This window comes from Miscanthus floridulus, chromosome 7, assembly GCF_019320115.1.
Source record: "Miscanthus floridulus cultivar M001 chromosome 7, ASM1932011v1, whole genome shotgun sequence".
Taxonomy (NCBI): domain Eukaryota; kingdom Viridiplantae; phylum Streptophyta; class Magnoliopsida; order Poales; family Poaceae; genus Miscanthus; species Miscanthus floridulus.
In genome coordinates this window covers 129,925,435-129,946,050 of record NC_089586.1, presented here as the reverse complement: position 1 = coordinate 129,946,050, position 20,616 = coordinate 129,925,435, and the positions used below count along the sequence as shown (strand labels likewise).

The window sequence follows — 20,616 nt, the reverse complement described above, 5'->3', positions numbered from 1 at the left end:
TGGTCCCTCGATATTATTAAAAGTCATGTTCGCTTCTCTTATAATCCGTACTTTTCAGCTTGTTTTTTCAGCCGGAACAGTATTTTTCTCTCACAACAAATCAACCGGAATAGTATTTCGGCTTGTTTTTTCAGCGAAGCGAACAGGGCCAAAATCGCTTGTTGTCTACCCTCGAACGGTTAAATCATAGTTTTGTTCAATGTGGCGCCATGTCATCTCTCCACCTTGTGAGTGGGTACCATGTCTTTGTCGCCTTCGTTCGTGCCCTACCCTTCCTTCCCTGCCCTAGCATTCGTTTAGCCTCTCGACAGCGCCTACTAAAGCTTGCTCGCATGGCGTGGGGTAGAGTGGTCATTTCCATGGTGAGTCAACAAAACAATTCTTGTGATGGCATTCATATCTAACAAGAAATACAAGCGATAAATAGGAAAGAAGTAAACTCATACAAGATACATGGCATGTTTGGTTTTGAGGCAAGGATTATCTTGCCTTGCTAGCGAGGGTCAACATTACCTTGATGGGTGGAGCTAGGCAAATTGGCTCTCCCATGACAGCAAGGTATTTTCTTGCTAGCACAAGTCTCAAGACAAGCTAGCCTCTTAAACAAACAGCTATTTATTTCCATTTTCTATAGCTAAGCAAGGTGAGGCAAGAAGGAGCAAAGGAACCAAACAGACTCATAATTTGAATGAGAAAATTGGGTTGTGAATGAGAACCCCTTGTAGTAGGGTAGGCCAAACCAAATGACATAAAAAGGAGAGAACAAGTGTAGATGCTATATAGTTTCTGACTAAACAATATCCATATGATGTAGTAGTTATAGATATGCATAGCGTAGGTATTAAATTAGTCCATTAATCCATGCACCTGTATGAGCTAGAATCTTATGAGCTAATGAGCATGAACATTAGATGATCCTGTTTAATAGTTATATGACAATATATATAGGCACAACTTATGGTTATTCAAATATTTTTTAAAACAGCTGACGTTGATAACTTAAATGTAGGCTTGAGGTGATATTTCATTTTTAATTTTAATAACGACATACTACCTCCGTCCCCAAAAGGACACAATTCTAGTGCAGTGTCATGTTTTAGTACCTTAAGTTTGACTAATTATAGATAAAAAAATATCCATGTTTATGATACCAAATAAAAACCATCAGATTAATTACAAAATGTATTTTCATAATAATAAATTAATTTAAAGACATAACTGTAAATATTATTCACTAAAAGCTTGATTAAACGTGAATCACTTTTCGTGACACGCAACCCATAGTTGCATTCTTTTCAGGACAGAGGTAGTACATGGTAATTTTGATATAAATTTAAAAGGTCACTTAGATTATACATCATGATGGTGGAACAGATAATCTATATGTAAATTTAGTGGCTGATTTATACGTTTCATAATAGCTTGTATGGATAATTTTGACACAGATTTAGAATGTCATTTTATGTTATTTCTAGTAGAGGTGGACATGTTTTTAGAAAACATAACTAATCCAACAACTATTATTCAATGGTGGTTAGAGTCTATCAAATTAATAAAATCTTTGTAATCTCTCGAGTTTATACAGTTTATCTTTTTTCCTAGCACGTGTAGCGATGATTAACATGAAAATTGCATTAGAAGGCTCCAATAAGTAATAGTAAAAGAAAATTGGGTGTACAACCATACAACGTTGTCCCAAGGTAGGGCCGCCCATGCCAGAGAACATGAATTGAACACAGAACCACGACATCCACAAGACCATAACTATCATCACTTATAACGAAACTAAAAGATGCAATGAGAACAGGCAAAGTAAGAACCAAGATTATTAACACAGGTACCACCTAACATTTAAGGAACTGAGCCGGCTGTATAGTTCACCTCTCCAACGCGAGCACTGTTTACAAACGAACTGCATCCAGTACAACACCTAGTCACAACAACATGATGCCCAGAATTCCGGCAAGAAACTTCCCTAAACCAGATTACACCAATCAGATGCATGAGAAATGAACCGCAATTTGCGAAAATTAGAGAGCATCTGCCAACCCCATCCTCATTGCTTCCGGGGAAGAAGCAGAAGGCAAAGAAAAAACACCTATACCCAAGGCATCATGCCCAAGGGTCACCACGAACTGTACACTAACATGAGGCACGAATCATCGAGAGGTGATGACAACCCCCGCAGCCTCAATCCCAAAGTCAACCGAAGCTAACAGCCTAACACTAGTTCATTGACTGATCAATGGCGCGGCAAGTGCCCATGCTCGCTAATGCTGCCTCTAGAGCGGTAAAAGGAGGCCAGCTTTTTCTTCATCCGCAAGGGGCCTGATCTATTCTGCAGCACTGGTGACTGGACATGGGGTCCCGCTGACAATGCTGCGTGAGGGTCATGCGGTCCTTCTATTCGGCCAGAACTGTAGTCCATAGTAACAAACAGTAAGGAATTCCGGTAGTCTAGACACCCAGAGGCCTCGAACCCCCAGCTTCCACTCTCAAAGACTAGGTCTCCTTCGTAGTCACCGTCTTGATCAGATGAATTCCTTGGACTGTAAGAATCATCACAAGCCTCATCTGGATCATTGTAGATAAGCTTCAGTGCCTGGACAACTTCACCCATGAATGGCCTCTGTGATGGATCCGTGTGCACACACATGGAAGCAATGGATGCCACCTTAGCTACATTGTTAAAGTTGAACTTTCCATCCAGAGAAGGATCAATTAACCTCTCCAGGCCTTCCTTATGGCTTAGCAGAGGACGGGCCCAGGTTACAAGGTTCTCAGGATCCTTGGACTCAGAGATGCTTACAGGCTTCCTTCCCGATAAAAGTTCCAACAAGACAACCCCATAACTGTAGACATCGCTCTTAACAAGAAGATGACCCGTCATTGCATATTCTGGAGCAACATAACTGTGCAGTCAAAGAGAAAAAATAAGATTGAGTCAAGTAAAAAGCAAGGCACTGTGGTGTACAAAGCGCAGGAAAACAATTATTGTGATAGCACGAACTATTTAGCAAGGAAAATAAAAAGACCGGGTACTTCAAGCACTATCTTGTTTGACAGTTTGACACAAAAAAAGGGTATCAACAAACTCTAGGAATAATCATTCTCGGGAACGCTAGGATTTAATCAAGATAACTATACTAGCTGATTTTTTTCCCCCAACTGTGACATCCAGGAGTACATCAAGAATGTAATTAGAATCAATCACAAAGAGAACCCAAAGTCATCCTACTACAATCTAACATAACAAGATGCAGCAGTTTGTACAAATCACCAACTAACAATCACATGGTTATTGACACCATTATATAAGATGGAGTAAGCAAAGTGTATCTTACCCGAAAGTACCCATTACCCTGGTAGATATAGGTTGAGTTGCATTGGATGCTTCCCTTGCTAAACCAAAATCAGTAACTTTGGGTGTGAAATCTTCCTCTAACAATATATTGCTGGCCTTGAAGTCACGGTGTATGACATGAGGGTTTGAATCTTCATGCAGATACGCTAAGCCTCGAGCAGCCCCAAGAGCAATTTTCATCCTAACATCCCAGTTCAGCTTACCCTGAGCTTTGTCAGCACCTAGACAGGGAGAAAACAAAGGCTAGAATCAACCCAAAACAATCATGGTAAGTTACAAAATCCTAAATTAGGCACAAACATCGCAGCAGATGAAAATACAGACTTCTCTATTTTTTGTTTCTGAGTGCTGTGGTAATGTGGTTTCACTGAGACACATCATGAGAATTTTTCAAGTTTTAAACTGGAAGCACCAATGGATACTGTATATATAAGTGCTTCCATAGAACTACAGAATTAAGAACTCAAAGTTCTATATTTAGACTGACAGCTGATTCAGCTAGTCCAATTTTTTAACAAATTAAATAAGCCTCATCTGATTATTTTATGGAGATTATTGTAGTCAACACATTCCATTCAACAGTCATCAAGCATACCATGAAGATGGGATTCCACACTTCCGTTGCGTATGAGCTCATACACAAGACATCTTTTGTTCCGCTCAATGCAAATACCAATCAATTTGACAAGATTACGGTGGTGCAGTCGACTGAGCATTTCCACCTCTGCAATAAACTCACGGTCACCACTCCTGTCCTCCCTTGTAAGCAATTTAACAGCAATTTCGTTTCCATCCTCTATCGTCCCATGGTAGACACGCCCGAAGCCCCCTTGACCCAAAACTTTTTTCGAATCAAAACCATCTGTGGCCTTCTGAAGTTGTGCTAGTGAAAATGTCTTTACAGATGTTGTGCAAGTAGCCATTGTTGAAAACACTGATGCTGACGCAGAGCTCACCATGCTGGTTGACAAAGTTGATCTATTGCCTGCATCATGCATTAAGTTATCAGTATAACCACAGCAATTTTAAGAGTATCAAATTATTTGGTGTACTCAAGAAGTTGAACTTGTGCGACCTTTCCTAACAGTTTTTGTTGTCAACCATATGCTAATAACGTTGTTAGAAATAAAAAAACTGTTAATGCATGTTTATCAAAAGGAAGTTGGTCGGAGTCTAAAAACTTAGATTACATAGATTACAAAGAGACATTTACTGCAGGGGGAGACTAAGTGAAATCATTAGATACCAATATTCATTTAACTCAACTGCATATAAATAGTGAATCTGTGAATGATACTCCCGCCACCGTGGAAATGGTGCTAAGTTTTTCCAATGTTGACCACAAAAGTCTAGATTCGGCAACATGAAAATGACAATGAATGCTCTACAAAAACAGAGTGATGCTAACTCCTATCACAACCTTAGTTCAAAATATTTCCCAAGCAGCCATAAGCAACAGGTAATTGACAAAGCATAAACAAACAAAGCACAATATAAGTAATACTATTAAACACCATACCATATCTTCTATTAACTGCTGGGGTAGTTGCAGGGCTCATAGCCTCATGAAGCCGGCCAAGTTTCTTCCATCTTACTAGTAAGATCAGGACAACAGCACATGTCAACAGAAGTCCAAAAGAAGACACTAACACTACCACGATGATCAAAATATCTGATTTCTTGTGCTTTTTCTTCTGACCAGGCACCTCCGCAGTTATAGGATCTTCGGTTCCTGAAGGATCCGATCCTCCAGGCAAAGATGATGGCGGGGATTGCAATCCTGCAGTGACAACGATGAATAACTATAAACATAAATCAAGCAAATAACCTAAGAAAGGGGTATTCCATGTGCAGGGCCTTACCATGATAGCTGATATTGATAACTTTGTAATCTCCAAATATAGATGAATTTATCTGAACCTTTTTATCCCTGAACCTATCAGATATTAGGGATGCCGTATAAGTATCAAACTGTTCTCTTAGTGGCACCAAATAAATGGTCACCCGTGTCTTCTGGTCATCCTGGATACTTGCAACTGCAGCCATGATCTTCACCTGGCTTTGTTTAAGAAATGTCCCAGCTGCAACTTCAACTTCTAACTCAGCTATGCTCATGAACAGTAGATAAGGAGCTAAGTCCAGATCAACAATAACACTAATAGGCTCGACACAGCCACAAGGGGAACCAATTGGTGTTGCAGTCAGTGGCTCAGTGCAAATATAGCTAGAACAACCTGCTAAAGATTCAAGGAATCATTCAATGAATATAGGAAAGTGCAGACAATCATATATCGAGTCATAAGAGTAGTTCAAATCTCAATAGCAACAGTACTAGACAAAAATAGACCACAGAAGAATGACATAAGCATCAGAACTGGTAGGCAATACAAGGATTCTTGACGAGATAAAATTGTGAACTGCAAAAACGAGTTGCACTGACAAACCTTCAGGTGGGGGTGATGATGACGGTGAAGGGCCCTGATTGGACTCTCTGTGGTGCGGGTGCTTGTGTGAATGATGGCGCATAGCAAAGCCTGCAAGAATAAAAGGAAATTCAACAGCGCTCTTATAAAAAAAAATAAGCTTTGGAATTGTAGTATTTAAGTTGCCATGGTTACGTACCAGGAGATCCTGGAGGCAGTGCCCTTGGAGGATACGAAGGGGAAATTCGAGGTACAGACGATCTCGCTTCAGGGGGGATTGATGGACTCGGTGCTGGGCTAGGCAATATAGTAGCTGCAGAATATAGAGGGATTAGGGTTTACAATAGAGAAAAATAGTTAAACCTGGTGGAGGAAAATCATGTACCAATCATGTAATATAAACACCGCATACATTGTAACTGTAACATCATAAAGGCATGTGGCATGTTGGAGTGAAATAAAACAAGCCTACGTGATATGGAAAGATAAAGCCTTTATTTCAAAAGCTTGAATTCCCAATAAACTTTATATAATACTGCGTCTGAAAATGTTGTAGATTTGCATAACTTTAATGCAGATTTAACACTTCTATAGTTTTCGAAATACCCTCCGAAAATTGCTCCCCCCTTCCTGGCGACTGGAGACCAAACATGGAATAAGCATTCAAGTTCCAATACTACCCAAGTCAAAATAAACTACCAAAGGATACCGTACTGACGATTTTATGAACCACTCCATGTAGACCCTAAGATTTCATGCCTGGTCAGGAGGGTCAGATAGCAAGCCTCACCATTGTTACAACGCCATAGAGATGCAAAAATAAGTCCCCTTGAAGGAGCAGCTGAGTGCAAGAGGCACAGCCAAGGTCTAACAGATGCCAGACTAAAAAAAAGCATGCATGGTAAAGAAGCTCAGCTAGCATTCTAGCAACCACAGACTCCCTACACAAAACCAAAGCGCATTTCCCGTACATTGCAACCTTTGCATCCCACAATCAGTCTCATGTACCCTGAGCCCTTCGAACGAATTGCAGTTGCAATAAGCAGCACCACTTCTGTCTGCCTGCAGCATGAATGCCCTTGAGAGAACCAAACACACGCACACCATCTCCATCTCCATGTCCTTCAGCTGTGTACCATTTCCGGATGGTAGAGGCTGGAGCCTTATTCCATTATCTAAAAAAAAATCTATCTCCTGGCTAGGATGATCCCGGGTCGGTATCAGCCAAAATTCCAAAAGGCAGGCACACTTGCCAGTGGTCGCACACGAGCCGGGGGACGAAGTGGCCACCGAACCCACCGACAGTATCGTAGACCTCACGCCTCGCTAGATCCTTTCCGCAATGCGAAAACCATGCGCCCCCGCTGCAGTCTAAAAAAAATATCGTCCCCCCAAAAAAAAATCAACCGAATTCCGCGCCGCGCACCAGAAATGTTCAAGCTCCAGCAATGCGCACGCGCGCGCTCGGGACGGCAGCGTCGCGCCCCGAGGCCGTCGGCCGGAGCAGGAACAGCAGCGCGCCCGGCGTGGTCGGGAGCGAGGCGCGAGGGGGTTTTTACGGTGGAATGCAGCACGAAGCGCAGAATCGAGCGCGAGCGCGAGCGCACCGCCCCACACCGAGCAGCCCCGCGGAATGCGAGGGGGGGAGCGGGCACGGACAGGACACAGGAGAGGAGCAAGCGGAACAGTAAAGGAAGTGCCGGAGGTTTTGTACCGTGGAGAGCGGAGGCCTCAGCGCGGAGGAGAACCAGGAGGAGGAGGAGCCGCAGCAGCAGGGCGAGCGAGGCGGCGCCGACGCCGCCCATCTCGGCGCGGGGCGCTACAGCATTGCCCGGGCGGCGGATCTGGAAGCTCGTGGCGGCGCCGGATCGGTGGGGGGCCCGGCCCCGGCGGCGGCGGCGGGGATCAGCGACGAGATTGGCAGAGAGGCGAAGCGAGAGGAGCTCTCTCTCTCTTCTCTTCTCCTCTCTGTCTATCTCCATCTATCTGTCTACACTCTACAGCCAGCCAGAGTCGCTAGAGAGGGACGGGGAGGAGAGGGGATGTGTGGGGAACGCATTAAATTGCCTCGGCTGCTCTCTCGTTGGGTTTGGTGGTCTTGCTGGCTGGCTGTGGGCTGTGGGCTGTGGGCTGCGGGATGGACGCCGATTACTCCCGCTACTGCCACTGCCAATTCGGATTGGGGTGGAGTTTAATGAGCAGCTAATCGCGGGGTTAGTGAATGAGCGAGAGTGGCCCTTCGCTTTGGTTTCGAATCGAGGGCGGGCAGCGGGCGATCCAGAGACGCGAGAGAGAGAGAGGAACTAGCAGGGCGGCGACGGCGAGGGAGAGTGACGCACGCTGGGCGCTGCTGTGCCTGCGAGGGAGGGAAAGGGTCGAAGCGAGGGAACGGGAGGCGGTGGGCCCCGCCCGCCCGTCCGTCCGTCCTTGCTGCTGCTGGCGGCATTGCAGGGCTGGCGCGGGCGGAACAGTGGTTGTGGTCCGGTGGACGACGCGCTTGGGTTGCCTTGGAGCTTTTTGCTCTTTCTGGCGTCCGGGCGTGACAGACCTGCGTAGATTATTTGGACTCTGGGTCCTCGACCTGGTGGCTCTAGAGTCAAAAGTGGTTTGTTCTTTTCCTCGACTTCGTTTGGCTTTTTTTTTTATTTTGTTTTCTTTGCCGTGGGTTCAAAGAGAGAGAGCATGGCTAGTTAGGTCAGCGCAGGTAGGAGGTGATGATTTCTCAGAGTCTTGATCAAAACATGCCTAATAACCGTCCATTTATTTATAGTGTGGAAGAGTCTAAACTGCGTAATGAAATTGAACCAGACTCTTTCGTCTGAGAGAGCTCTTCGAAATAGCAAGCCCTAACATCGTCGGCTTCCCTAGCCTTCTCCCCCTCTTCCTAGCGTCCTCGACAGCGGTGATGGAGAAGTGGGTCAGACCCCTTTGTATCCTCTGATAGCTTAGTAGCTTAATACAAGTAGAGTGTAGTTTAGTCCCTATGTTGCCCCGTGGTTCGTTGCCTTGGTGTCTTCAATGCCGACCAAGGCCCCCTATTCCTCCGGCGTCCTTGTCAACTTCAATGCCGACCAAGGCCACCTCGAGTTACTCAACTTGCCGGCCACCTCGAGGTCCTCGTCGTTGTCAACCTCAAGACAACATCTCCTGCGAGGCCACCTCGAGTTCGTTGGAAGCTGATTTTCAACCTATGTCGACTGCTCCAACAACATCTCTGGTTTGACGAAGACATTCTTCATCGATAGATTTCCACGCCCTCCTTCAATCTCCACTCGGTCAGGCCTTCCAACTTGGCTCACTATTGACCTTGACCAACGGCGAGATGTTCACTGGCGGCGATGAAGTCATCAATTTTCCCGTGGCACTTATAGACACCTATTTCCTGTGCTTCGCCGTCAACTCGACACATGAGCGCTTCTGTGTCCTGGCTCCCTTCAGGGGTGCAGTTGTATTTGGTTGTGTCTTTGTAAAAAAAACCCATAAAACTACATAGGAGTATTAAAATTAGTAACCAATGGGAACAACATGGTAAAAGCAGTTGTGTGTCTCAATAGCAAGAGCCGAGAATAGGGCTCTAGCGATGTGGACTGATCCAAAAACAAAAAGGGTTGCCTAGTAGGCAAGTTCCCTAAGAAATAAGGAACGATTCGTTGTGGTGGGAGATTGTCATGCACATACGATAGACGACAACTATATATGTATGTGTTGCTCCCTTTGTTTCAAATTGTAAGCCATTTTAGTTTCCCCTTAAGTCGAACTTGCCTAACTTTGACTAGGTTATAGCTAGGGGAAAGAGCGTACTGTGCCATGGGTATATTTAAACTTTTCCGAACATTCATTTGGGTCCATGAACTTTTAAAGTAACACTAGTAGAGAACAGACCTTTGATCCTCGGCCAAAATGGGCTCTAGTCCCGGAATTTTTTGCCCCCGGGACTAGAAATACCTTTAGTCCCGGTTGGTGGCTCCAACCGGGACTAAAGGTTCTTGCCCAACGGCTACTGCGCCAGACAGAGGTGGCAGGGACCTTTAGTCCCGGTTGGAGCCACCAACCGGGACTAAAGGTATACTTTTACTCCCGGTTGGTGGCTCCAACCGGGAGTAAAGGTCTACTCCCGGGCCGTGGCTGCGCCCGGGGTTGGAAAGTTACCTTTAGTCCCGATTGGATCTATCAACCGGGACTAAATGTTCTCCCTTTATAAATCGGCCGTCTCCTCCTTCCTCCCCGAGCCCGAGCTCAGCACATTTTGAAGCTCACTGCAGTAGTGTTCTTGCTTCCTCCCTCCCTCCATTGTTCCTCCATCCATTCTTCGATTCCTCCGTCGATTCTTCAGTTGTAAAGGTTACCAATCTCATACTCTCATTTTTTACCATTTTCTTATACCATTTTATTCACTATATATATTTATGGTTCTTTATTGTGGTTTTTTTTCATTTGTAAGCAATTTGAGCTCAAAATCACTTTAAGCTTGCATATTTACATGAAAGAAGGTTAAAGTATATATAAATATAAAGTTAGAAAATAGTTAGAAAATTATAGCAAATCCTTACTAGTTGAACTTGCGGACCGTGTTCAGGTCGGCGAGGATGTTCTCTGCCGAGCGGTAACGGACGTCAAGGAGGAGCTTTGATTCTACGAGGGAGAGCGATAACGGTCGTGGAAGACCGTGTTCCCTTCCTCGTAGAATCGGAGCTCTTCCTTGACCAAGTACGGTGCCGTCCGGTGGAGAAATCCTCGCCGAGCTGATCACGTAAGCAAGGTCAACTAGTACGGATGGTTATTTATTCACATGTCCCGATATCGTCGTAGTAGTCTGTCAATCACCGTACCTAAACGTAGTATATATAAATAAAAACTTAGAAAATAGTTAGAAAATTATAGAAAATCCGTACTAGTTGAACTTGCGGACCGTGTTCAGCTCGGCAAGCATGTTCTCTGTCGAGTGGTAACGGACATCAAGGAGGAGCTTTGATTCTACGAGGGAGAGCGACAACGGTCGTGGGAGACCGTGTTCCCTTCCTCATAGAATCGGAGCTCTTCCTTGACCAAGTACGGTGCTGTCCGGTGGAGAAATGCTCGCCGAGATGATCACGTAAGCAAGGTCAACTAGTACGGATGGTTATTTATTCACACGTCCCGATATCGTCGTAGTAGTCTGTTATGTGTGTACATTCCCATTCTTCTGTTAATTTGCGGAAATATCATATGAATTACTTACCTGCCGCAGTAAAAGACGAGAACACAATGACCATTAAAAATATCATTGTTTAGAGATCTAGATAATTTTATAGTTTGTTAATTTTATTTGTTTATAAAAGAAGAAATTTATAGTGTATTAAAAAATGAGTATAGAGAGTAGATGGCAACTGCTTCCGGGTCCTCGGCCTCTCATGGGTTTCCAAAGCGACTTAGGCCGGGCCTTCCTCTCATTCCATGCGGCAAGTGTCGTGATGAGATGAAGATTGTGATGGAGTACCGAGTGAAGAAGGAGGGTCCCAACAAGGATCGTATCTTCTACAAGTGTCCGGATCGCAATGTGAGTTATTTTATCGTATTTAATGATTATGGTTAGTTTATACCTATTTTCATGATGGTTGTGATTAAAGTTCTAGTTTTTTGTTTTAATTTCAGTGGGATGGCAGTGGACGATGTTCAGGCTTCTACTGGGAGGAAGAGTATGTTGAACTCGTGCAAAAATATCTTGCACAACAGGCAGATACGGCGGCTAATGAGGCAGTGATCCAGTCGAAGAAGCCCAAAGATGTTGCACAATCGGGGGATCTGTCTGTTTTAGTTGAGATTGGTCGCGAAATCCTTGTGCTCCTGAAATGTATTTTAGCTTTAGTTCTTTTAGTGGTAGTTGGGATTGTCTACATTGTAGCGATGCTTTCATAAATTTGTATCTTTTGTGGTGGCACGCATGTTGTATAAATAATTAATTATGATCTAGGTTTTAATATGATATTTATGTCATGTAATGCAGATGAGCCGTCATTGGATGTATAATGCTGATCGCCGCTCACAAGAGTTCATTGACGGCGTGCATTCTTTATTACGTGCGGCCGAGACAAACAAACGCGACGGTTTCATGTGCTGCCCATGTGCCATATGTAAGAATACGGTGGAATATCCTTGCTCAAGGACTCTTCATTCACACTTGTTCAAGTCGGGTTTCATGCCAAACTATATTTGTTGGACAAAGCACGGAGAAACTGGTGTTGTAATGGAAGAAGATGAAGAAGAACAATGGGACGACAATGATATTATTCCTGATGGTGCGTGCTTCAATGATACTGCAATGGGAGAAGCTGAAGAAGAGGTAGCCGCAGAAGATGAGCCGGCTGATGATCTTTGTCAGGTCATTCGTGATGCACAAAGAGAATGTGAAAGTGAAAAGGAGAAGATCAAGTTCGAGCGGATGCTAGAAGATCACAAGAAATTGTTGTACCCAACTTGTGATGCAGGGCAGAAAAAGTTGGGAACCACACTAGAATTGCTGCAATGGAAGGCAAAGAATGGTGTATCTGACAAGGGATTTGGAGAGTTACTAAAAATCCAAAAGAAGATGCTTCCGAAGTACAATGAATTGCCCGCCACTACCTACGAAGCAAAACAAGTTGTCTGTCCTATGGGGCTAGAAATAGAGAAGATACATGCATGTCCTAATGACTGCATCCTATACCGTGGCAAAGAGTACGAGAAATTGGATGCATGCCCGGTATGCCATGCGTCGCGGTATAAGATCAGGCGAGATGACCCTGGTGATGTTGAGGGCGAACGTCCACGTAAGAAAATCCCTGCCAAGGTTATGTGGTATGCTCCTATAATACCACGCTTGAAACGTCTGTTCAGAAACAAAGAACATGCAAAATTGTTACGATGGCACAAAGAAGACCGTAAGGTAGACAATATGTTGAGACACCCTGCTGATGGGTCCCAGTGGAGAGCAATCGATAGAGAATTCCCGGAGTTTGCAAATGACGCAAGAAACTTAAGGTTTGCTTTAAGTACAGATGGTATCAATCCTTTTGGAGAGCAGAACAGTAGTCATAGCACTTGGCCTGTTACTCTAAGTATCTACAACATTCCTCCTTGGTTATGCATGAAGCGGAAGTTCATTATGATGCCTGTGCTCATCCAAGGCCCGAAGCAACCTGGCAATGACATCGATGTGTACCTGAGACCACTTATTGATGAACTTCTCATTTTGTGGAATAAAGAAGGTGTACGTGTGTGGGATGAGTACAAACAGGAACACTTTGATCTGCGAGCATTGTTGTTCGTAACAATCAATGATTGGCCTGCTCTAAGTAATCTTTCAGGACAGTCAAACAAGGGATATAATGCATGCACACACTGCTTCGGTGATATTAGAGGTGTATTCTTGAAAAAATGTCGAAAGGTCGTGTACCTTGGCCATCGTCGATTTCTTCCTGCAAATCACCCCGTAAGAAAGAAAGGTAAGCATTTTAAAGGGAAAGCAGACCACCTGACCAAGCCTCGCAACCGAACCGGTGAGGATGTACTCGATATGGTCAATGATGTGAAAGTCGTCTTTGGAAAAGGACATGGAAGCCAACCTATTCCGAAAGACGCTAACGGTCACGCACCCATGTGGAAGAAAAAGTCCATATTTTGGGACCTACCCTATTGGCAAGTCCTGGAGGTCCGTAGCTCGATCGACGTGATGCACCTGACGAAGAATCTTTGTGTGAACCTGCTAGGCTTTATGGGTGTGTATGGAAAGCCTAAGGACACATTTGAAGCACGACAGGACCTGCGTTGTTTGAGAGAAAGAGACAACCTGCATCCAGAGAAGACAGATGATGGACGCCATTACTTACGTCCTGCTAGCTACACTCTAAGCAAAGAGGAGAAGGAAATCATGTTTGAATGCTTAAACAACATCAAGGTACCATCTGGATTCTCCTCGAATATAAAGGGTATTATAAATGTGACAGAGAAGAAATTCTGTAACTTAAAGTCCCATGACTGTCACGTTCTCATGACGCAATTACTTCCAGTTGCATTAAGAGGAATTCTACCTCCAAATGTACGTCTAGCCACCGTAAAGCTATGTGCATTCCTCAATGCAATTTCTCAGAAGGCAATTGATCCAACTGATCTAGCTAAACTACAGAATGATGTGGTTCAATGTCTCGTCAGCTTTGAGTTAGTGTTCCCTCCTTCCTTCTTTGATATTATGACACACCTCCTAGTTCACCTAGTCAAGGAGATTTTCACTCTCGGTCCTGTGTTCCTACACAACATGTTCCCCTTAGAGAGATTCATGGGAGTCCTAAAGAAATATGTTCACAACCGTGCTCGCCCAGAAGGAAGCATCGCCAAGGGCTATAGAACAGAAGAGGTCATTGAGTTCTGTGTTGACTTTATTCCCGACCTTGACTCGATTGGTGTTCCTGAATCGAGACATGAGGGGAGACTAAGCGGAAAGGGGACACTAGGGAGGAAAACATATATTGGTACGGATGATGATTATTTCAATAAAGCGCACTACACAGTTCTACAGAACTCCTCTTTGGTAGATCCGTATATTGAGACACACAAGGATCTCTTACGATCCGAGTTTCCAGGCAAGACTGAAGCTTGGATTACGCATAAGCACATGGAAACTTTCGGCGGTTGGTTGCGAAAAAAATGTCAAGGTGATGAGAGCATCCATGAGCAACTGTATTTATTGGCTATGCAACCATCATGGCATATCGTCACATACAAAGGGTACGAGATAAATGGGAACATATTCTACACAGTAGCCCAAGATAAAAGGAGTACCAACCAAAACAGTGGTGTCCGCATAGATGCCACAGACCCGAATGGGAATAAGCAGACATATTATGGACGCATAGATGAAATATGGGAACTAGAATATGCACCTACTTTGAAGATCCCATTGTTCAAGTGCCAATGGGTCAAGGTGACCGGAGGCGGAGTAACAGTAGACAACGAGTATGGAATGACAACAGTAGACCTTAGTAATATTGGGTACAAAGACGAACCATTCGTCCTTGCCAAGGATGTGAATCAGGTGTTCTATGTCAATGATATGTCTACCAAACCAAAAAGAGGGAAAAACGATAATGACTCAACCAAAGAGCCAAAGCGCCACATAGTTCTTTCAGGGAAAAGAGTCATCGTGGGAATTGAGGACAAGTCGGACATGTCAGAAGAATATGAAAAGGATGACCGAATTCCGCCCTTCAAAGTGAACAAAGACCCTAGCATCTTGGTAAATGATGAGGACACTCCATGGTTACGAAGCGATCATAACCAAGGGACATACGTAAAGAAGAAGTTCACTGCTGTGCCCACTTGATGATATAGTGATTTAATATAGTGTGTGTTTGAGATATTATGTAATAATTGTGAATTCAGATGTTTATTATGTCATATTTCAAATTAAATCAATGTTTGATTTGGTGGGATTTCTCTCTCAAAAAGGTAAATTAGGATACTGAGTGATGAAAAATTAAAATATTAACGTTAAAATGATGTGAAAACAAATTTCCTGTCCAAAACCAATAATTTTAATAATTTTAATTAAACACTACATTTTTGCATTAACGAAATAATAAATATTAGTTACATTATATTTTATAATTCTAACAAAAAATAAAAAAAGTTAGGTTATCGATTTTTCCTATGTGCAATAAACAAAAATAAAATTCATATTTTTAACAAAATAATTTTATGCCTTTTATTTAATTTACTATGTATTTAATAAAAACTATTGCATTTCTATTGTATTTAACAAGACTATTGCTTAAAACAGGCGGGAAACGAAACTGCAGGCCACCTTTACTCCCGGGTGGGAAGCCCACCCGGGAGTAAAGGTGGGCTGCAGTTTCGTGGCCCGCCAAAAAAAGCCTTTACTCCCGGTGCGTGTTACCAACCGGGAGTAAAGGTATACCTTTACTCCCGGTTGGTAACACGCACCGGGAGTAAAGGAACCTTTACTCCCGGTTGGTAATACGCACCGGGAGTAAAGGGTTTTTACTCCCGGTTGGTGGCTGGCACCGGGAGTAATTCTCCTCTGCTATATAACCTCCAGCGCCTGGCAGATCGATCTGCTCGTCTTCTTCCTCGTCGAACACCGCCGCCCGGCCTCTTCTTCGACCTCGCGCCGCGTCCGTTCGCCTTCCGTGACACCGGCGCCGCCGTCTTCTTCCTCGTGCGGCCTCCACCGCGCGCGCCCGTGCCCCTCCTCCGCGCTTGCCCGTGGCCCTCCACCGCGCCCTCCTCCGCGCCCGAGGCCCTCCACCGCGCGTTGCCCCACCGCGCCGGCCCGAGGCCCTCCAGTACGTACACTGCCGAGCTTCGAGGTGATATATTCGTCGATCTCTTTGTACATTCGTCCGAGCCCTCCACTGCCGAGTTATAGATCACGTCGAAAACTACAACTTTGGTGTAAGCCATGTCAACGGTCGAGGTCGATTGAAAATTCCAAATTTTGAATCACAAAATCTATAGAAACTAAAAATGAATATTTGGAACTCTAAATGATTTTAAATAAAAATATATCTTAAGGCAAGTTTTGAATATTTGGAACTCTAAATGACAAGTATAATTAAGGATCACCAATGAAATTACTTTAGAAATTAATTAGATCGATGTAAATCCATGGCTTGTATAATAAACACGCTATATATCCAGCCCATCAACCGCCATATATTCATCACTATATGATATGCCATTATTTCAAGATGCAGTTTCAATAGAAGAATTTTTTCTATCTTCATAGATCAATGTTTGTTAACGAAATTTTATCCAAATATATTCATGTAGGGTCTTTTTTTTTGAAGGATTTGTTGTAGGATATATAATGGTCAAATAGGAACTCAATTTTGATACCCAGTTTATAAACTAAGCGTTTTTTAGTTTATCAAAAATATCACATGTTTCTTCATTTGTGAACTTTGAATATACATATATAATATATTAATGTTGCTAAAGTAATATGAGCATTACATATTTTTTTCCGGGAAGACTATCTTCAAACTTTATATCATAGCATCAGAGATCGCCTGTAGAAGAAGAAAATAAATTCTTATCATTTTGGAAATAGTAATGGTTATATGAGCAATAAGACACGTATACTTACATTTCATAATGGCTTATACTTATATTATTAACATAGAATTTTCTCATATGATGAATGACTACATGGTTGATCACATGGTACATAGGATCACAACATCAGGCACCGACACCGCCCCGGCCCGCCTCACGTCGTCGTCGTCGTCAGCACGCCGGCCCGCCTCACGTCATCGTCGTCAGCACACCGGCCACCGCGCCGACACGTATATATACGTCATTTGTATTCATATGCATTTCGTCCATGCGTTTCTATGTATACGGCGGAGCACCGCCGCCCTCGTTCACCCATGTGTACAGACATATATACGGCGGAGTGGAGCACCGCCACTCTTGTCACACCGCCCTTTCTCGTGCCCTAATTCGCCCTAGTACCGACGTAGTTTGTCCTAGTGTGGCGAATTGCGTCCGTGATCGAGGGGCAAGATTTAATAATGCATATTGTTTGTAGATTTTACGCATGTAATAAGCAAAGATTTGACGTACTATATATTGGTTTTGTTTTTTGAAGCTAGATGGCCGACCCGAGAAATATGGATGAGGAGGAGTTGATGATGAATTTGATCAACACTGGCACTCAAGTTGCCGGCGATGATGGTGCTAAAAATAACGTGCAAGAGGATGTAGATGACGGGAGTCAGTACTTAGCTCTTGAACAAAATGAGCAACAACATATTGGCCAAGTATATATTTTTTATTATTAGCTATATATATTATCATATGTCTTATGTGTGCTCATGACATTAAAAATAATGTTTATGTTTTGTAGCCCTCTGGATCGACATCAACAACTACAACGAAGAGTAAAAATGTTCGAGGTCCCAAAAAGCCATTGGAGGGTCGCTTCATCATCTCGGAGTTCAATGTGGATACAGGAGAACCGGGGGGGCCGAATAAAATGAAATTTGTGCACCACTGTGGTTACCTTGTACGGGACCGGCTCCCGATTAGTACCCGTGAATGGAAGAAGAAGACCAATGCTCCTCATATCAGTTTTGTCTCCGATCGTGACAAGGCGTTAATTTGGAATGATGTCTTGGTACATTTCACGCTCCAAACAGATGATTATGATGATATAATAGATGGTGATGAATTGAAGGAGCGAGTTAGGGATTGGGCAATGAAGAAGATGGCCACCCAGTTTCAGACTTGGAAGAAACACCTATACACGACGTATGTCAAGAAGAACATAGCACCAGATTTTACTGTCCCAGGCCCGATCTCAAAGCAGAGGCCCTATTGGGATGAGTTTGTACAGTACAAGACTTCAGAAGAGGGTGTGAGTCGGGTGATAAAGAACCAACGTAATGCCCAACAGAAGACATACCACCATACCTTGGGATCAGGTGGCTACCCGACTGCCATTAAGAAGTGGAACAAAATGGAAGCAGACCTTCTTGCCAAGGGTATCAGACCAGAATCACTCGAGTGGGGAGAACGTGCAAAGAATTGGTTTTTCGCTCATGGGGGAACACTAGACCAGGAGACAGGGAAGTGCGTTTATGGCGCAAGACTGCAAGAAGCAGCAGAAAGATTGTTTTATGCTCAGAGAGCTGCTGCTAGTGGTGAGTTCAGGCCCAACAGAGAGAAGGATGAGCTGACATACGCCATCGGGACTATTGAACATGGTGGCCGAACTAGAGGCAAAGGAAGTGTCTCGTGGGAGCATGGATTCCCTCAGGACAGACCTTCCTACAGAAGTCGCCAGAGAAAGAAGGAAGAAGAGGCACACCGGCTCCAGAGGTTGGAGGAAGCGGTGCGTGAAGCACAGGAGCGGGAAAAAAACCTTGAAGCGAGAATGCAGGAGGAAATCAAAAGGCAAGTGCAAATAGCAGTGAGTGCAAGCAAGCAGGCATCAGAGCCAGGAATCAACATTAGCCAATCTGTTCAGTTGAAAAGCAGCTGCGCTTCCACGGAGATACCAAATCAAGGGGACACAGGACTGCGCTTCCCTGTGGATGACGTCACTGAACCTTGTACAACGTGTGAGCTACACATTCCGAAGGAGAATTCCACAATCAAGGTGGCTATCGGTCTTGTTAATCCTATCGACCGAACCAAGACACCAAGGATTCATGGGAATATAATCCAAGAAGGATATGCCACCATCTCGGTAGATAAAGCTGAAAAAGGTTTTAGTGATTTGCCTCTTGACATTCCTGGAGGTGATGGCGAGAAGACTCTAGGAGAAGCGGAGAAGACATTCATTCTATGGCGCAAGCGCTACATCATCATTCCAGGGATGTCGGCTCCACCTCCTTCTGAACTACCTCACCATAGGTACGTGCGGATGAAAACACTACATCATTAATTTGTATTGGCTTAAATAATTAACAATCTGCTCATAATAATATGTCATTCCTTTTTTTGTAGCAGATCCTCCCCCAACCTAAATCCAATTGTTCAATCGCCAGATCATCATAGTGCTCTGTACGATGACATTGTGTTGGAAGACGAGGCTGCATCCACACCCTCTCCAAGGAGGTCTCCAACGCCACAGCCGCCACCTCCAAGGAGGTCTCCAACGCCGCTGCCAACACCTCCAAGGAGGTCTCCAACGCCGCTGCCAACACCTCCAAGGAGGTCTCCAATGCCTCCCCCGCCCCCGCCTACCAAGAAGCCTAGCAAGAGGCCAGCCCCTCAAACGAAGAATCAGTCCCCGCCTGCAAAGAAAGCCACCGTGAAACCAAGGGCTATTCCCAAAATAATATCTGAAGAGAAGGAAGAAGGAACTGATGCATATAAAAAAGACATGTCTAGATTCTATGACAAACTTAAAATGAATCAAGAAGCAAGGAGAAACCCAGAGAAACCGTACTTCTTCGTAGCTCCGGATATTTTAAGAAAAAAGGTGACTTCTTACCAGCATCAACAGCGGGAATCTCGTAAGCCGTCCAAATCAACGTTATCAGACTATGACCGCACTCTCACCAAGTCAATTGAGGCGGCACAGAAAAAGAAGCGGGCAGGGAAAGGAGTTGCCCAACTCGGACAACAAGCGCACCAATCAATCCCCCCGCTAGTTGTTGGTAATGAATATGGTTCGAATTTAGGATTAATGCATCAGGCAAACATACCTCCGGATGTCGATTTGGATCACCTTGGTGAATTTCTTGATGAGACTGGTCTCGACCTTTACCAGATGTTTGGTGATGGAAAAATTGAGAGTGCGGCGGAGGTTGATATTTGGAAGAAAAAATTTGTACTAGGCCAGAGTCTATACAACCCTCAAGCCTTATCTGATCTGGGGACGCAAATGTACCTGCTAAACAAGTGGTACATGCAGGCGTCTACCAGTGGAGACTTCTGCGTTGGTGTCAGAATTAGAGACGAACATTGGTTCCGTGGCGATGATGTTATGTATGTTGACTTTGCAGAATTTCATCAACTATGCCACCTTACCTCTCTGGACAAAGTTATCATTAGCTGCTATTGCCTGTAAGTAATAATTCTTTCGATCTATTATTAAACTCATCATATGTGTGCATATGCATATAAATTATCCTAACAAGTACTATATATATGCAGATTTACAATGACAGAGCTCAGAAAGGAAGGCTGCAATGAAATTGGTTTTGTTGATCCCCATATAGTATTCAAAGACCCAATTACTCCAATGACTAATTGGAAGTCTGAGTCAGAGAGTAACATCATGAACTTCTTAGTGAACCAACGCCACAAGAAGGATATACTCTTTCCCTATAACTTCAAGTGAGT

General features: G+C 43.9%; 1 protein-coding gene and 1 long non-coding RNA gene across 4 annotated transcripts; one reads left to right on the top strand and one right to left on the bottom strand.

The window, feature by feature from the left end:
• Positions 1–228: 228 nt before the first annotated feature.
• Positions 229–5,206, top strand: LOC136467969 (uncharacterized). Its single transcript, XR_010761658.1, has 3 exons — positions 229–362; positions 3,926–4,126; positions 5,067–5,206. It is a non-coding gene; the product is annotated as an uncharacterized lncRNA (long non-coding RNA).
• On the bottom strand, positions 356–8,141 carry LOC136467960 (receptor-like serine/threonine-protein kinase ALE2). 3 transcript variants are annotated; one of them, XM_066466806.1, is made up of 8 exons: positions 7,502–8,141; positions 5,987–6,100; positions 5,809–5,898; positions 5,227–5,601; positions 4,884–5,144; positions 3,960–4,349; positions 3,345–3,585; positions 356–2,912 (listed from the first exon to the last, which is right to left on the bottom strand). In XM_066466806.1, exons 1-8 carry the CDS (start codon positions 7,767–7,769, stop codon positions 2,243–2,245), a joined length of 2,409 nt encoding a protein of 802 aa, XP_066322903.1. In that variant the 5' UTR covers positions 7,770–8,141; the 3' UTR covers positions 356–2,242. The 3 variants fall into 3 exon arrangements, with proteins under 3 accessions (XP_066322903.1, XP_066322904.1, XP_066322905.1); XM_066466807.1 differs by having other exon boundaries at positions 5,227–5,598; positions 7,502–8,140; XM_066466808.1 differs by lacking the exon at positions 7,502–8,141 and having other exon boundaries at positions 5,809–6,891.
• Between the last annotated feature and the right edge of the window lie 12,475 nt (positions 8,142–20,616).

What these genes read in the sequence shown, in the direction of transcription:
- LOC136467960 (XM_066466806.1), bottom strand. Translation starts at nt 7,769, where the DNA reads ATGGAGATAGACAGAGAGGAGAAGAGAAGAGAGAGAGAGCTCCTCTCG. An exon ending in TGAGGCCTCCGCTCTCCACG is followed by an intron (nt 6,101 to 7,501) that starts GTACAAAACCTC and finishes TATATTCTGCAG; the next exon opens with CTACTATATTGCCTAGCCCA. An exon ending in TATCAATATCAGCTATCATG is followed by an intron (nt 5,145 to 5,226) that starts GTAAGGCCCTGC and finishes TTGTCACTGCAG; the next exon opens with GATTGCAATCCCCGCCATCA.